This window comes from Argopecten irradians, chromosome 12, assembly GCF_041381155.1.
Source record: "Argopecten irradians isolate NY chromosome 12, Ai_NY, whole genome shotgun sequence".
NCBI lineage: Eukaryota > Metazoa > Mollusca > Bivalvia > Pectinida > Pectinidae > Argopecten > Argopecten irradians.
Window position 1 is genome coordinate 31,276,173 of NC_091145.1, and position 14,512 is coordinate 31,290,684.

At 32.8% G+C, this 14,512-nt stretch overlaps 2 protein-coding genes across 2 annotated transcripts; one reads left to right on the forward strand and one right to left on the reverse strand.

Annotated features, from left to right (window-relative positions):
• The first annotated feature begins 376 nt into the window (after positions 1–376).
• On the forward strand, positions 377–6,924 carry LOC138304645 (metalloproteinase inhibitor 1-like). The gene is made up of 6 exons (XM_069244825.1): positions 377–973; positions 1,456–1,538; positions 2,139–2,238; positions 2,947–3,110; positions 6,003–6,162; positions 6,540–6,924. The coding sequence occupies exons 1-6, from the start codon at positions 841–843 to the stop codon at positions 6,581–6,583; spliced, it is 684 nt and encodes a 227-aa protein (XP_069100926.1). The 5' UTR covers positions 377–840; the 3' UTR covers positions 6,584–6,924.
• A 542-nt stretch (positions 6,925–7,466) lies between these two features.
• On the reverse strand, positions 7,467–13,846 carry LOC138336037 (metalloproteinase inhibitor 3-like). Its single transcript, XM_069285303.1, has 6 exons — positions 13,718–13,846; positions 12,631–12,737; positions 10,210–10,260; positions 9,461–9,551; positions 8,516–8,637; positions 7,467–7,690 (listed from the first exon to the last, which is right to left on the reverse strand). Exons 1-6 carry the CDS (start codon positions 13,767–13,769, stop codon positions 7,523–7,525), a joined length of 591 nt encoding a protein of 196 aa, XP_069141404.1. The 5' UTR covers positions 13,770–13,846; the 3' UTR covers positions 7,467–7,522.
• Between the last annotated feature and the right edge of the window lie 666 nt (positions 13,847–14,512).

Genomic DNA, 14,512 nt, shown 5'->3' on the forward strand with positions numbered 1-14,512 from the left:
TGCCACCGTTTTGGACATCCATTGGTGAGATACAGCCATATGTTTAAGTATTTATGATGAAGCTATAATTTGTTCGTGTTTGTATGGTGGATGATTTGTGCCATTTTCGCTTTTTCGCTATCATATGGCATAAACAATGGATAAATTGTGTTGTTAAAGTTTTTAAAATTTTGAACCTCAAGTAACAACAGATTTATGAACTTAATTTTGAACTTGGTTAGAGATCAAAACAGTTAAGCAACATCGCAAACGAAAAGCTACTGTTAGGTACGTGGTTTTAAAAGACGCAGAAACTTGATTCGGGTGATAAGGTAAGCTGGTGAATTTTCAGCAGTCATTACGGAAATTAGGAACTCGATATACAGCATTAATGTTTTTTTAATCTGTTGAAACATCATGTTCCCTTGGCTGAAACGCTCAAAGCAATAAGTGTTAACCACACTGAGCTCCTAGAGTAGGTATATATAGACTATAGATCATTTTATCACTAAAATTGGTCCAGGTATATTGCATCCAATCATTTCGGTAAGTATTGGATTTAGCTATCAACCAGTTGAATTTGTTAATAGTTTTGTTAGTTATCAATAATATTATAAAATTATCGACATGTGTTCAGGTGGATACTATGAGTTATCAACCCTCGATAGTGACATTTATATGCTATTAGGCCTTTTTGAGAAGTTTATCATTTACATATAATGCATGATAAATATATATTGTAATACGAAGTGAGATGACGTATCACACGTGCTGACGGTACATCAAGTCGATTTTGATAAAAGTTACCCTCATAGATAATATCGTTCTTGTGATTTTCTTTATTTAAATAAACAGGAAAAAATGCTGGTTGCTGTCGTCTTCGTTGCTGTCGGTATGTTGCTGCAATTAGTGTCAGCCTATAATTATTGTCCATGCATCATATTAAACCATGCACCCGCTCACCCACAAAGCGCTATTTGTGAGTCAGATTTTGGTAAGTATTCATAATATGTGGACTAAAGTGATTTATGTAATCCAATAATGTTTGTGTTAATGTCGAGGGAGGGGGGAGGGGGTGACACCTTGGTAAGGCACTCACCTTCAACCAACGCAACCAATCCGATCTGATGTGGTCAAGTATGGAACAGGACCAAGTTGAATCCATTGACTTAAAATTCTCCATTACAGATTTCAAGGAAAACCTCCATAACTTAGAATTTTCCTTATTTTTATAATGCTTTTCATGGGGAAAGTTAAGATAAAGAACTCCTTAAAGTTGTCGAATGTTCATGAATCTGAGCCTATATACAATTGTACCTTTACTATGGTTTCTCTGAATAATTATATATAAGTCGGTTTCCGCCAACATTGATACCCTCTGTTTGCAAACTTCTTGTTACATTATAGTCTAGAGCTCTCTTATCAGTTGAAATTTATTTGTTGACACAATATCGCCTTTAATACATCCTATTGCAGTTATTGAAGGCATCCAGGTGGGGGAAAGAGAAGATGTATCTGCTGGAAGAATTTACACAATTTTGATAAAGTTTATCTACAAGGTAGGATATATAGTTACATATTTATTATTCATTCTTCAGCCATTAAACACCATTGGCAACAAAGGTGGTATACCGAAACAAACAATAAACTGTTTAAAATACAACCTACACTTCATCCTTCCAGTCGGATAGACCGCAGAGAGGAAGTTTCTCTCTCTCGGCTCCGAACTGGACACACATTTTTTTACACATTCCTATCTATTGAGAGGGGATTCTTCTCTCAGAGTGGAGCATGTTTTATTGCATTGTATTGATTTTATATCAACGCAACACTCATCGTTTCATCAACATTGTGCATGAGTTTTCTCGTGTGTTTTAGCCAATACTATTTAATCCTATGCAACTCCTTTTATTATATCAACATTTACATTTCATTTTTTTTTTACTTTTTCTTATCCTGATCTTTTAGATACAGTCCTTGTTTGTATCCTAATTCTAATGCCTGCCTTGTAGTTTGGCCCTAAATAACCTTAGTTATCGATGGGCCGTAAAATTCAAACAAGCAAACAAATTATTCATGAAGCTAAATATGACCGCGTTCTCTTCATCGTCCGTATATCCCTCGGTCCGTCTTAACAAGCGCTTTGTTTTTTATTGTAGGGCGCGGAGAAGATAGAAGTGGGCTCAAAGATCGAAGTCATTACACCAAGCGATCTATGTGGTGTTTATGTATGGTCAGACATGTTATGTTTACTTGCAGGTATGCTATATAGTCACACGGTTACTTACAGGTAGGTCCTATTAGGTTACTTACATGTATAGTTAAATGGTTACTTACCAGTAATAAATAAACAAATGTACTCAAAATGTTACCTACATGCATGTAATATAGTCAAAATCTTACGTACATGTATGTTAGTTAGTATTTACAGGTACGTTGCATATTCAAAAGGTTACTTATACGTATGTTGCATACATGTAGTCATTATTTCTTAAATGTACTTAACATATTAAAAAAAGAATTTGATTAAAGTATAAAGTAATATTAGCGCACGCGAGTTTCCTTCAAGTGTAAATGATAAAGTTTTGTTTACGTGAAGATTGTTTACATATGATGCATTGTAGTCGCATGACACCCTACGGAATTGTGGCACAGTTCTTTACCTGTATGCTATATTGTTTGCTATCATTTTAACGCGTATGACTGATCACATTTGAACACAGTGTTATAATAAAGTGTGGTTCATTGTATTACGATTCAATATTACTTACATGTAAAACTTGTCTTGCTGTAACTTTCAAGTATATTTTGTAATGTCTTAATTATTTATTTGAATGTTTGAATCAAAGTCTATATTACCATAGGAACACCGAATGCCAGATTTGTAAGGCACAGTTTAGGAGGACAATTACAAATACGAGTCCTTTATGAATATATCCACGTCGTGTCTATTTTATTTACATACAGGAAAGATAATTGACGATACAGGAAAGAGTACATTTTATATCGATCTGTGTCGTGGCTGGAACAGAGTAGTTGACACACTTACCCCACAACAAAACGCCTTCCTTGGAAATTATACTGGGGAAACATATTTCGGGAGAGGAAACGTCAATTGCGAGATATGTAGAGTGAGTAACGAATCCATCATTGCGTTAGTTTGAAAAATGTAAACAAAGATAAAAATCTTATGTAATTTTAAGTGTCGAAATAATTAATAACAATAGATATTTGATTTTTGATGGAACAAATACAATAATTTATATTTACATTTTCACTTCTTCAAACCTCAATGAAACTAAAAACTTCGATCATTTCATTTCCCATTGAAGATGCTTGGTCGTTCGCCGACCTCTGACCGGGGTGTCTTGAATACATTTTGACATTGTTTACATTATGACCTAGTTTTACGCCACTTCAGTTTTGAATAAACTTTCTTGTCTGTGGTAATATCGTTGTACAATTAGAAACACAGGCGGGAATACTTGATAAAGTGATAATAAAAATCGTCAGTAATATGAAATTACACCGATAATTTGTACGTACTTTGATAAAACGCTGACTTAGCTTCAAGCTCCGGTAAAATGCTGAACATAAGGAAGGCAGTGAGGTTCACCACTCATCGAAAGTAGGCATAATCGAAAGCGAATCTGTATACGGTGACATACATGTATGTAGAAACGATAGATTCCATGAAAAAATGCTCAAATAGTAAACAGATTTATTTCAGCGACATTAGGCCTAACGCCCGTTATCAACCAAACGATTCCAGGAGTGTCAAAAACCCACGACATTGGAGTGTCGTTGGAAACCGCCAACATTTTAAATCGATGATTCTCTACTTACTTGATTTATAATTTTAATCCCAAATCTCAAATCGATACCGAAGTTTCACAAAAAACACAGAAGTCTTATAGTGATTCTCGACGACTAAATCCACAGTTAATACGTTTTATTGAAGCCCAAAATTATCATGTTATTGGATGGTATCGCATACCATACCATAGACACAATGATTTAGTTTCACACTAGGTTTAGTTAATAAATATTTAAAAGTCAGCTGCAAATAATAACCAAACAGAAATACAACATTGCAATTGAGTTTAAAAAGGTTTGATTATGTGTAGATACCGACTATTCATCATTTTCACCAATCGTCATTTTCTTCGAACCCGGACCCTTGCTAAATCGAGCAACCAGATCACACATTCACTGCATTTCTAGTATTGCGCAGAAAGTTTTGTATTTGACATAAGAATGTTTAATGGTATAATTTAAACCTCGTGCAAATGTTATATGAATTACAGGCGTTTGGCTCTAAAGAAATTTCTCTCTATATATATATGTAATACTATGTTAAGGTCTATAGCTCCGCCGGCCATATCACACTACCAAATTTCAGAAAAAAGAAACCGTATAAGATGTGAGAATGGGAATAATATCAATTGACATCCAGATAATCTATCTTTAATTTGATATATGAAAAAATATATATTATGCCATATACTAATAAACATCACTACGTATCCGGTAACACTGGAACACAGCCAGATTTCAACCGGTCCGACACTGTAGTGTCCTCCGAAAAACACGCCAGGGCTAGTTAGTTCATGTCTAAATACCATTCATTTGCCCAACGTAGCACTTTGATATTTTCGATTGAAAATGTGTGTCTCTAGCCGCCATGTAAGTATGTCAGTAGTATATTTGTTTTCTCGGCGTTGATTGGCTCTCGAAAATAATTGACCAATCAAAGCCGAGAAAACAAATGTACTACACATATGATATTATGGCGGCAAGACACACAATTTTTCAACCGGAAATTTCAAAGGGCTGTTAGTGAGCAAATGGATGGTATTTAGACATGAACTAAATAACAGGTATGCTTGTTTTCTATCAAATTTACATTCTTTTGAAGCTGAAGTGTTGACATGCAGTGGTTTTTGAGCTACCCATTTGAGCCCTGGCGTGTTTATCGGAGGACACCACAGTGTCTGACCAGTTGAAATCTGGCTGTTTTCCGATGCTTCTGGATACCTATTGACGTTTATATGGCATGGTATATATATTGTATCATATATCAAATTAAAGATAAATTATCTGACTGTCGATTTAGAGTATTCCCATTGTCTATAGAGCCAAACCCTTGTGTATGAATTGAATTCTTCTTCAGTCAATGCAAGCAAAGAATTGTCAATCAATCCTAAGTATCTGATATTTTATGTTTATAATGATTGTGAAATAATAACAAAATGAATTTTTTAACGGTTTAAAAATGTAATGAAGCCGATATTTTTTTGCTGAAAGTAGTGTCTCCAGAACATGATAACAAGCTCCTAGTCTTCATTTTTATTGTCTTCATCTTACTTTGACGTTATACCATTTTTTGTAACTTTAATATTTCGTAGATCTGGGTTGTAGATATCAGTCATCTTCTACCAGTCACCTAGTTTAAGCTTTTTCAATTTCATGGTAACAATTCCGTTATCACCATCGCATTCCTAAGGATCACTGTAAAAACCTTAAAACATGAAATGCTGAATCAATTAAAACACAAATGAAATTATCAACGGCATGGATTTTTTTGTTTCTTTAAATATCCGTGAATACATACAGATAAGAACATATCAACAAGTTCTTATATTTACAGGCAAATATTTAAAATCAGCACTGTCCTATTGCTTATGTGTTATATGTTTGGAGATGGATTTATATAAGTACATTGGACTTGTTTCTAAATCCAACCTTTTATGACATGTATATTGTACTGTATAATTATTGAATTGAATGAATATTGTTTAAACTAAATATCTAAAATCAAAATATAAAGAGTAAAAAGTAAGTACGAATTCCCCGCGCACAATTTAAATACATACACGCGAAAGTAATCAAACTTAGTGAAATATTCCAATCCTACTGGGAAACATATTAATTCACTCATTTAAAAAGCTGTTAACTATACTGAGCACAGATGACTTGGACACTCACTATTAAAAAACACCATAGTTTATTTTCATTTTCAGGTCGTGAGTTGCCATGGCACACACTGTACATCTGTTTGGAATTTTCCTGGGATCTGTATCACGGACACTAAACCGTGTTATGGCGAAACCCTCAGCTGCCAATACAATGGGGGAAAATGTGAATGGATGGGCAAGAAGGATGCCGAGAAATGTTTCAACAGTGAGTTAAGTTACGCTCTCGGAGTATAAATTGAATATAAGTTTGTGAAAATGAATAAGAATTTGTTAACTACTACCGGTAACAGGTTGGCCATGATGCCGTCATTAAAACGGAATTGAAAAATATGATTTACTAGACGTAATGACAATTAGCTTTGTGGAGTCAACTAATTAACTTATTAGGAAATGTTTAATTTACTGGAATGGTATTCATAAATACTTGTAATTTTAGTTGCATGCCGACGACGAGATTCTGGTAAACCAACACTGTTGTAACAGTGTCTTTAATAGGGTTTAATTTAGAAGCGTTCAATTTTAATTTAACCGTTTAGTATCTGACTTGCTAATTATAAGGTATGCTATGTATTTTGACTGTAGGTCGCCCACCTCCCGTGTTGGCACAATTCGTACCCGCAAACTAGACGCTTCCGCATTTCTGGAAATTCCGTAATGGACATAGGATTTCAAAGAAAGATGAATGTTTCGGAGTACTACCTGCATTACAAGGTGACAGTGCCTAGTGTCACCCGAGGCGAAGCCGAGCGTGACAATGATGTTCCTCGGGGTGACACAAGACACTGTCACCCTCTAATGTTGATAGTATTTATTTTATTATACCAAATTCTTTACAAACAAACCTAGTTTTCAAGTATTTACAATATGTCAAAACATTTTTTTTTATTTTAGCTAAAGTCGAAAACTCACTGTCGGCTGTAAAATAGCACACCAGTTCCATACTGTAGCGCTTATAACCATTGTAGTGTAAAAATACTAACAATAAACATTTAATACAAATATTTTGTTGTCTCATTTTGTTTTAATTTGAACGTTTTTGTAAATCTTAATGAAATTTTGCCTCGTCCCGTCGTCTGTTTACCACATAAGTAAGTTCACGCTTGTAATCGTGTGTCTTTCGTTCATCTAATTACCGACGTGATAATATAAAAAACCTAGGTTCGGTTTACAACTGTTAAGTTACCATCGATTCATGAAACTGGGTTTGTTAAATTTCAGGAAGAAATGTTGCATGAGTAGGACCATACACGCCCAGACCGGGGATGGAACCCGAGATGCCCTGAACATTGGAAGAATGTTTTACCAGATCAGATACCAACCGATAAATACGTACTTATAACTTTTAACGAGTAATAATAATCATATTTGTATGTAATTCATGCTATCGTGTTTACCTGGAGGCAATGTGTGTGCAGAAAACCAAGCATCGAGGCAGCGTACAATTAATGATAATCAGAAACTAAAATATTCAGAATGCAAAGATTGTTTATTTCAACAGATGGTGATTAACCATACATTTCAAGATAACGATTCCACTTCTATGGTGTCATAAGAAGGATACGACATTATAGAGGAGGGGAAGTAGCTTGCTGAACGCAGGACTTAAATGTGTTACTCTTCTTCCATTTACACTCGGGAGCACAACCCTCCTTTTGAACCTCCACACAAGATGCATACTGACAGAAACAGATATCTGTCGGGGGAGGATCGATGATGCACTTGTCTTCGCCCGTCTTTGGAAGAAAGGAATTGTAAAGTGAATTTTTAGTTTAACCGTTTCAAATTCTTCGATTAATAGATAAAATAAAATAAACTAGGACCCTTTAAAGATGCTCCACCGCCGACAGAGCATAAACTATACTCAAAATTTGAACAATAATTGGTGTTTAATCCTGTACATAAATGTCTAATCCACTCAAAAATAATATAAAATAATTCATTTTGCCTTTGATGCAAGTGAAATAAGTATTTCATTCCATATAGGACATAGTGTCACGGGTTTTTTTCGGGATGCAATTAATCATTTTTAATATTTTTCAACTTTTCAATGATGGTAATGGTATAAAGTAAGTAAGGTTTCTAATTGAAGAAAAATACTAAATCGCCTGCTGCTGTTTTTGATAGAGAAAAAACACTATTTGTAAGCGGTGGAGCATCTTTAATACAGATAGTTTTAAAATACATGACTATACGTGTGAGCATGTTTTCCTCTCTATTACCTCGCAATTTTATTACTCACTCAATTTTACATTGCCATAAAAACCATTGAAATAGACAACTTCAATTGGCATGATTGAAAGGAATGAAAGAAAAAAAAATTAAGTTTGGTGTAATAAACAGTGTTTTCTTGGTGTATTCAAAACATTGTAATAAGCTATGACTTCCAAACTTAACAGAGGTTTTTACTGTCACCTACAAAACCAATCAAAATATCAAACTCACAATGAGACACGTTTGTATCATTTTCAGCCAAAAGAATCAGGATTATGATGATAATGTGTGCAATAATTGCAAATTTAATACGATAAATCACGAAAATTGTTTATTCTAAGACTCACCGAACATTGGCAGTTGTTAGGGTATCTCTTGTTGAGGCCAATCTTCATGTGTGACGTCACTTCCTCCCAGGGAATGTGAAGGCCGCATTCATCTATTTTCAGCTGACCATCAACTACAAATCCTGTAACGCGGGAATGAACATTTACAAGTATTTACATTAGACGCCATATGAACCATACAGTAGTTTGGTGTTCACTTTTGCTTCAAACTAAACATAATATAAACGAGCAGTTTGCTACTTTATGAAATGTATTGTTCTACAAACTAAATTTCAAAATTGCATATTGAATTTATAATGTTAGTTTTGTCATAGGTTATTACACAATCGCTGATAACAGTAAATAACATATACGATATCAATGCGAGGTGAATAGATTAACAAAGAAAGAAGGAAAGAAAGAATGAAAGAAAAGGAGGAGGATTCCGCAAAGTAAGCTAGATCGTTTCATTGTAAAATAATTATTTTTTTTCATACTAAATCAAACTCACTAATTGGCAGATTCTTTTTCTTCATATACTACGAAGAAAAAATCCGAGATTGGCGCGAAAATTCGATGTTATCATGACGTCACAATAGAGACGTCGACGTTGCATATTGATTAAGAAAAAAATCCACTGGAAATTTACAAGAATCGTACGTTTAAACGTATTTTATGGTCTCAAAAATGAATTATAAGTATTGATGTAACTATTTTTTAACTTCAAAGGTGAATGAAATAAATTTTGTTTGTAATTTTTTTTGAGAATCCGCTACGCGGATTCACCCAGTTTGCAAACAAAATTTCTTTCATACCCCTATGAAGTTAAAAAAATAGTAACATCAATGCTGAAATAATCACGATTTCGTCTATCTGGATAAAGTATAGTTAATATAACTAATAATGATTGAAAAATAGTGCATGAATTTTCAACTTGAGTAAGAAATACTATGTTAAAACACCTACCACTTATCAAGTACGTTTGATCCACATCAAGTTGTACGCTGCATTGTTCCAGTGTACACAGAGAGAAAAAACAGCCTACCGTCGCATTACTCTGTAAATTATAAAATATATTTTATCTTAGTGTAACTGTGAGTTCGTCGATAATAACATTTTGCTAAGAGATATTGACAAAGGTCGCCGTTACGAATTTGAAACATATATTTTTTCTATCAGAAAATGTAGAACTTATATTGATATGTTCAGACTAGTATAATTAGTATTATAATACTTATTAGTTTGTATAGAGAAATGTTGTCAATCAAGTAATTAATCATTATTAACCTTTAATTATTTAAACATAATTATAAAAAAGTTAACCATAATGCGTTGGAAGATGATACTAATAAACTCATGGAGTTATTTTAAGTCTTTTACAAACTTCATATAGAATACCGGAATTATTTATAATTCAGAGAATCTATCCAGAATCAGAATAATACATCTCGTTATAGTAACAGTAAAAATGATTATCAATTATATACAACACGTATTACACAGCCACCATTTCAAATGTTTGCATTAATCATGATATCCACCATCCGCTGTACAGAATGTCATAAAAAGATACAATACAATGATTTGATTTATATATTTTGATTTTGGTTTAAATAAAAAAGAAAATTAACATTTGGATATATCTTTATAAAACTCAGTATGTTTATATGGTGTAAACATAGACGAAGAAAGTATACTGTGATTTCAATACATACCGTCAAACTCTCTACGACACATGTTGCTTCAACACTTGGTACTGACGGTTCCTGAAAGAGAAAATAACAAATTGGCTTCAAATATATACATTTTAAATAATCCAACTGTGACTGCGTTTAACTGACGACTTATGACTTATAATCTACCGAAACATATAGTGTTTTGAAATCAAAATCAATGATATTCAACACCATTGGTTTTTTTTTATTAATATTTTATCTTTTATTGCCGTTGTAAAATGTTTGTATCCTCCAATTCGTTTGGCTATTAGGCAACCTTTCATTTAATTAAATTCTCTAGTCAATTATGTTATTGATAAATTGACACCCGGCAAATAGTACTTCTACACAGGAAAAAGTGCATACATTTTTACGTAAGTTATAAAACGCGTGTAAAACGCATGTTGAGGACCACGCATGTAAAACGTACGTACGAAACGTATGTAATACATGTGTTAAATATGCGTAATACGCATGGTAAACAGGCGTAAAACGTAAACGCATGTAAAACGGATGTTTCAAAACATATGTTATACAAATGTTTGATCCTATTACAAAATCCACCTTTTTTGTTTTTATGTACATTTACATTGTCTTTGAATTTGCACCATATATTTTTGTCATTTTCAAAAGTAAAGTTTAATTCCATTTTATTTGTATTTCGGTTCCTGTCCAATGACTGATATTTTTCATACATAGTATGTTGTATTTACAAACGAGTGACTACATTGATAAATTTCATAATCTTAGGATGATTTTATTTTTCCTACATCAATTTGTCCGTAACGTCACTTTATCACTTAGATTTTAAAGGCTAAAAAAATTACTGAAGTCGTGCCCAATGTTCAATTGTTTTCAAATTCTGGCTCAGAGAGTCCAGAAACCAAGTAAGAAACTTCAGATATTTACACAGAATCTCAGAATAGCATTCAAATGTATTCTATGAATATACAATAAATAAAGATTACCGGAATATAAATTTGTCCGGCCATTAGAATCTGTCATGTTATAGCACAGGTGTCTGCTTCTGGTTTTGAAAACATACAATAACCTACTCCTACTACATATATAGTAGGGAAAGCTATTATTTTTAAACCAGAAACAGACGCCAGCTATGGTATCGAGGATGATCAAACAGCAGTTGTAGACCTACTACATTGTACACCATGAAGCGCTGGTCAGCTAATATTGATCATATTTATTCAGAGCATTAGTCTTCAAAACTGTTAAAATTAAAATTTAAAAAGACGAAATCAACATTAGCGGTTTTGCTTCTGTTCACAATCAGTAGATGTACATATAATTGTAGACCTACATGTATCATCATACGATATTGAAGCTGCATTGTTCTATCATGAGGCTAGTATGAGGCTCACTATAAGTTGCTTGAAGACATATATAGATAAAATGAAACCAAACCATAGAGGCTATTAAACATGTATTTGCATATGGGATTATCATTTTTGAAAAAAAAAACCATTGCATGTCTTCAATAACATTGATACAATTAATGTTTTACGTGTAATTAGTAGGGTTATTTTTAACAGACGTCATTTTTACATGTGGTGGAAAACAAACGTACGTAAAAAATATGTGAAATATACGTTTAACGCGTGTTTTTTTTCCAAACGTACGTTTTACGCATGGTGGCCAAAACATAGGTAAAACGCATATTTTAAACATACGTTTAACGCATGTTTTTCAAACGTATGTAAAACATGCGTTGCACTTTTTGCTGTGTAGCAATATACATCTACATGACATCCTAATCAGAAGTAAATATTATAAGAAGTACATATAATCAATAAATAAAGGCAGATAGTATTTTTATTTTTCTGTGAAAATATTCAAAGTATCCCTCCTCTCAAAGAACAAAGCCAGTGTGAAAGAAAAGACAAATGAGTTGGAAGGGATGGATGACAAACCATCTAATATACATATGTATATATAACGGTAAACTTCTGTGATAATATAATTCAATGGTTTTGATTGATGTGATATAACGAATGATTCCATGACCTTAATCTATACATGATTGCCACGGTGCTCACACATTATCTTTCGAACGGTGTTCATTGAGCCATACATTCAAAATCATTATTGGATTGAAAATGGATTATGAGAGCAACACTGACCAAGCGAAAATAACATCATTCATCAAAAATATAACTGTGTACAACTGTGATATTTTCGAATTTCCTGCCGTAGTTGATTCAGATAAGTATCCTGGGAGGATTCTATAAATTTCCATGAGTGTAAAAGATGAGGAAAATGGTAGATGATCTTTATTGACCAATCTCACGATTGTGACTTTTCTGAAGCCCAAAAAACGCCACGGATTTGCGACTATCCTGAACTTGTAAAACGTATACAGAATAAAACCAACACTTAAAGACTATAATTCCCCGTTATAGACATTACCTTGAAGACCTTGTCAATGATGATGTTGTACTTTATTTGTGGATCAAGGTCTGCCGTTTCTGGATCGTCTCCAACCATAGTTATATCGGTAACTGTGGTTCTCATCACTATTACACATACAAACACCATTGTTATAATATTCAATATGGCTTTATACAGTGACAGATATAATTATAAATCATATTACATTTTTCACATAATCTTTTGTATGATTTATTCAATTTGATCGATCAAATAATTTGTTTTAAAAATAATTTAAATCGAAATACTGTTAACTTACTTATTTAAGCGTAGTCGTATCTTAACGCAAGTGTCAAACACTGTAAGGTATGATTTATTAGCGAATATGTAAATTAGCGCAATTCTGTAGAAGCGGAAATATACCTTTACATAATTTAACTCCGCACATAAATCAGCGCTTAATTAAAATAAAACTACCATAAAATAAGTACGTTTACAGTAATCGTTTCTATGTGAAATAAAAGTCTTTTTTCTATTGTCAATTTAAAAAAATTGTAACATTTTCAGTTTGACAATAGTCACCTTCTTGTTTATTATTTGGTTTTAATCACTTATGTATTTGTAGCTCTAAAGAAAATAGCATTGACTTTTCCAACGTCCATTTTATTTATAAATCTAGGTATAAATTGTATGTTATCAAAATAACCATTTTTATTAATCAATTTATCATAAGAAAATCATTTTAAAAGCTTTATTCTCAAAATCTTTTGAGATTATAATGTCATAAAAAGGGACATTCCTTTTCACAAACGTTTATGATTTAATTTTAATAACTCTTACTAATTCGGCATTGATTTTCGTGCTTAACAGCTTTACTTGTTTTTTTTTTTACAAAAAAGCAAATTCAGTTGAAGCGCATTGATATCTTAGACAGTAAATGAGTTTGTCCAATGTCTGCCGCTTAAAATTTCCCGTTATTCGTGCATTAAGTCGTAATACTTGACGTTAATTTTTCAGACTAAGCAAAAATAACCCCAAACTTCAACCCACTGAAAATGAGTGTAAAAACTGAAAGCAAATTATCAAAATTACTACTACAAAGGGAGTAAACCGTGCTTAAACTTACCGAAATCGCTTGAACAGAAAGCGTCCTGTGGATGGATCTTATCCGGACACATGGGACAGGTACATGTTGATGTTTCAACTTTAAAACAGACAAGGGCTGCCAATATCAGTACAAATCCCGGGAAATCCATTTTGTAATTTCTGCAAATAATAAAATTTCCGGTGACTTTTAGGACATTTAAGATATGCATGTTTGAATAATAAAATAAAAACTATTTACAAAGAAATAACCATTTTCAGAAGGAAATGAAAAATATTTCCAGGCATACGAAGTTTTGTGATAAAACGTTATGCTATATAATATCGTTGCAACAAAAATGAAATTAGAAAGAGTTCATCTCAGTAAACTTTAAATTAAAAATCAGATATTGTAACGGGCGAAGGGCTCCAAGATACAATTGTTTAGAATAAAAGGCAACAGACTGACATGGAATTTAACAGTACATATAAACAAGTGTCATTTAACGGCATGAGTTAATTTTCAAAGGTGAACTTGAAAACCATTCTTTTTGACGTGCTTAAATAATAATCACGGGAATCAGATAGTCAAAATAAATATCTAGGCCTCAAAATTGAGAAAGAAGATATTCCATCAGTATCAAAGAATATATTAATGTGCATAATTATCCCCAAGGCGGTTGATTAAAATTAAAATCTAAAGATGTATCATAATTATTAATGATTAAAATCGCTAAATTTTACATAACTTTATATAAGGAAAACGGCGGTTTGAAATAAGAAATGCACACCTACCTTCTGTTCTCAGCGATCATCGGATACATTGAGTGGTTCAGGA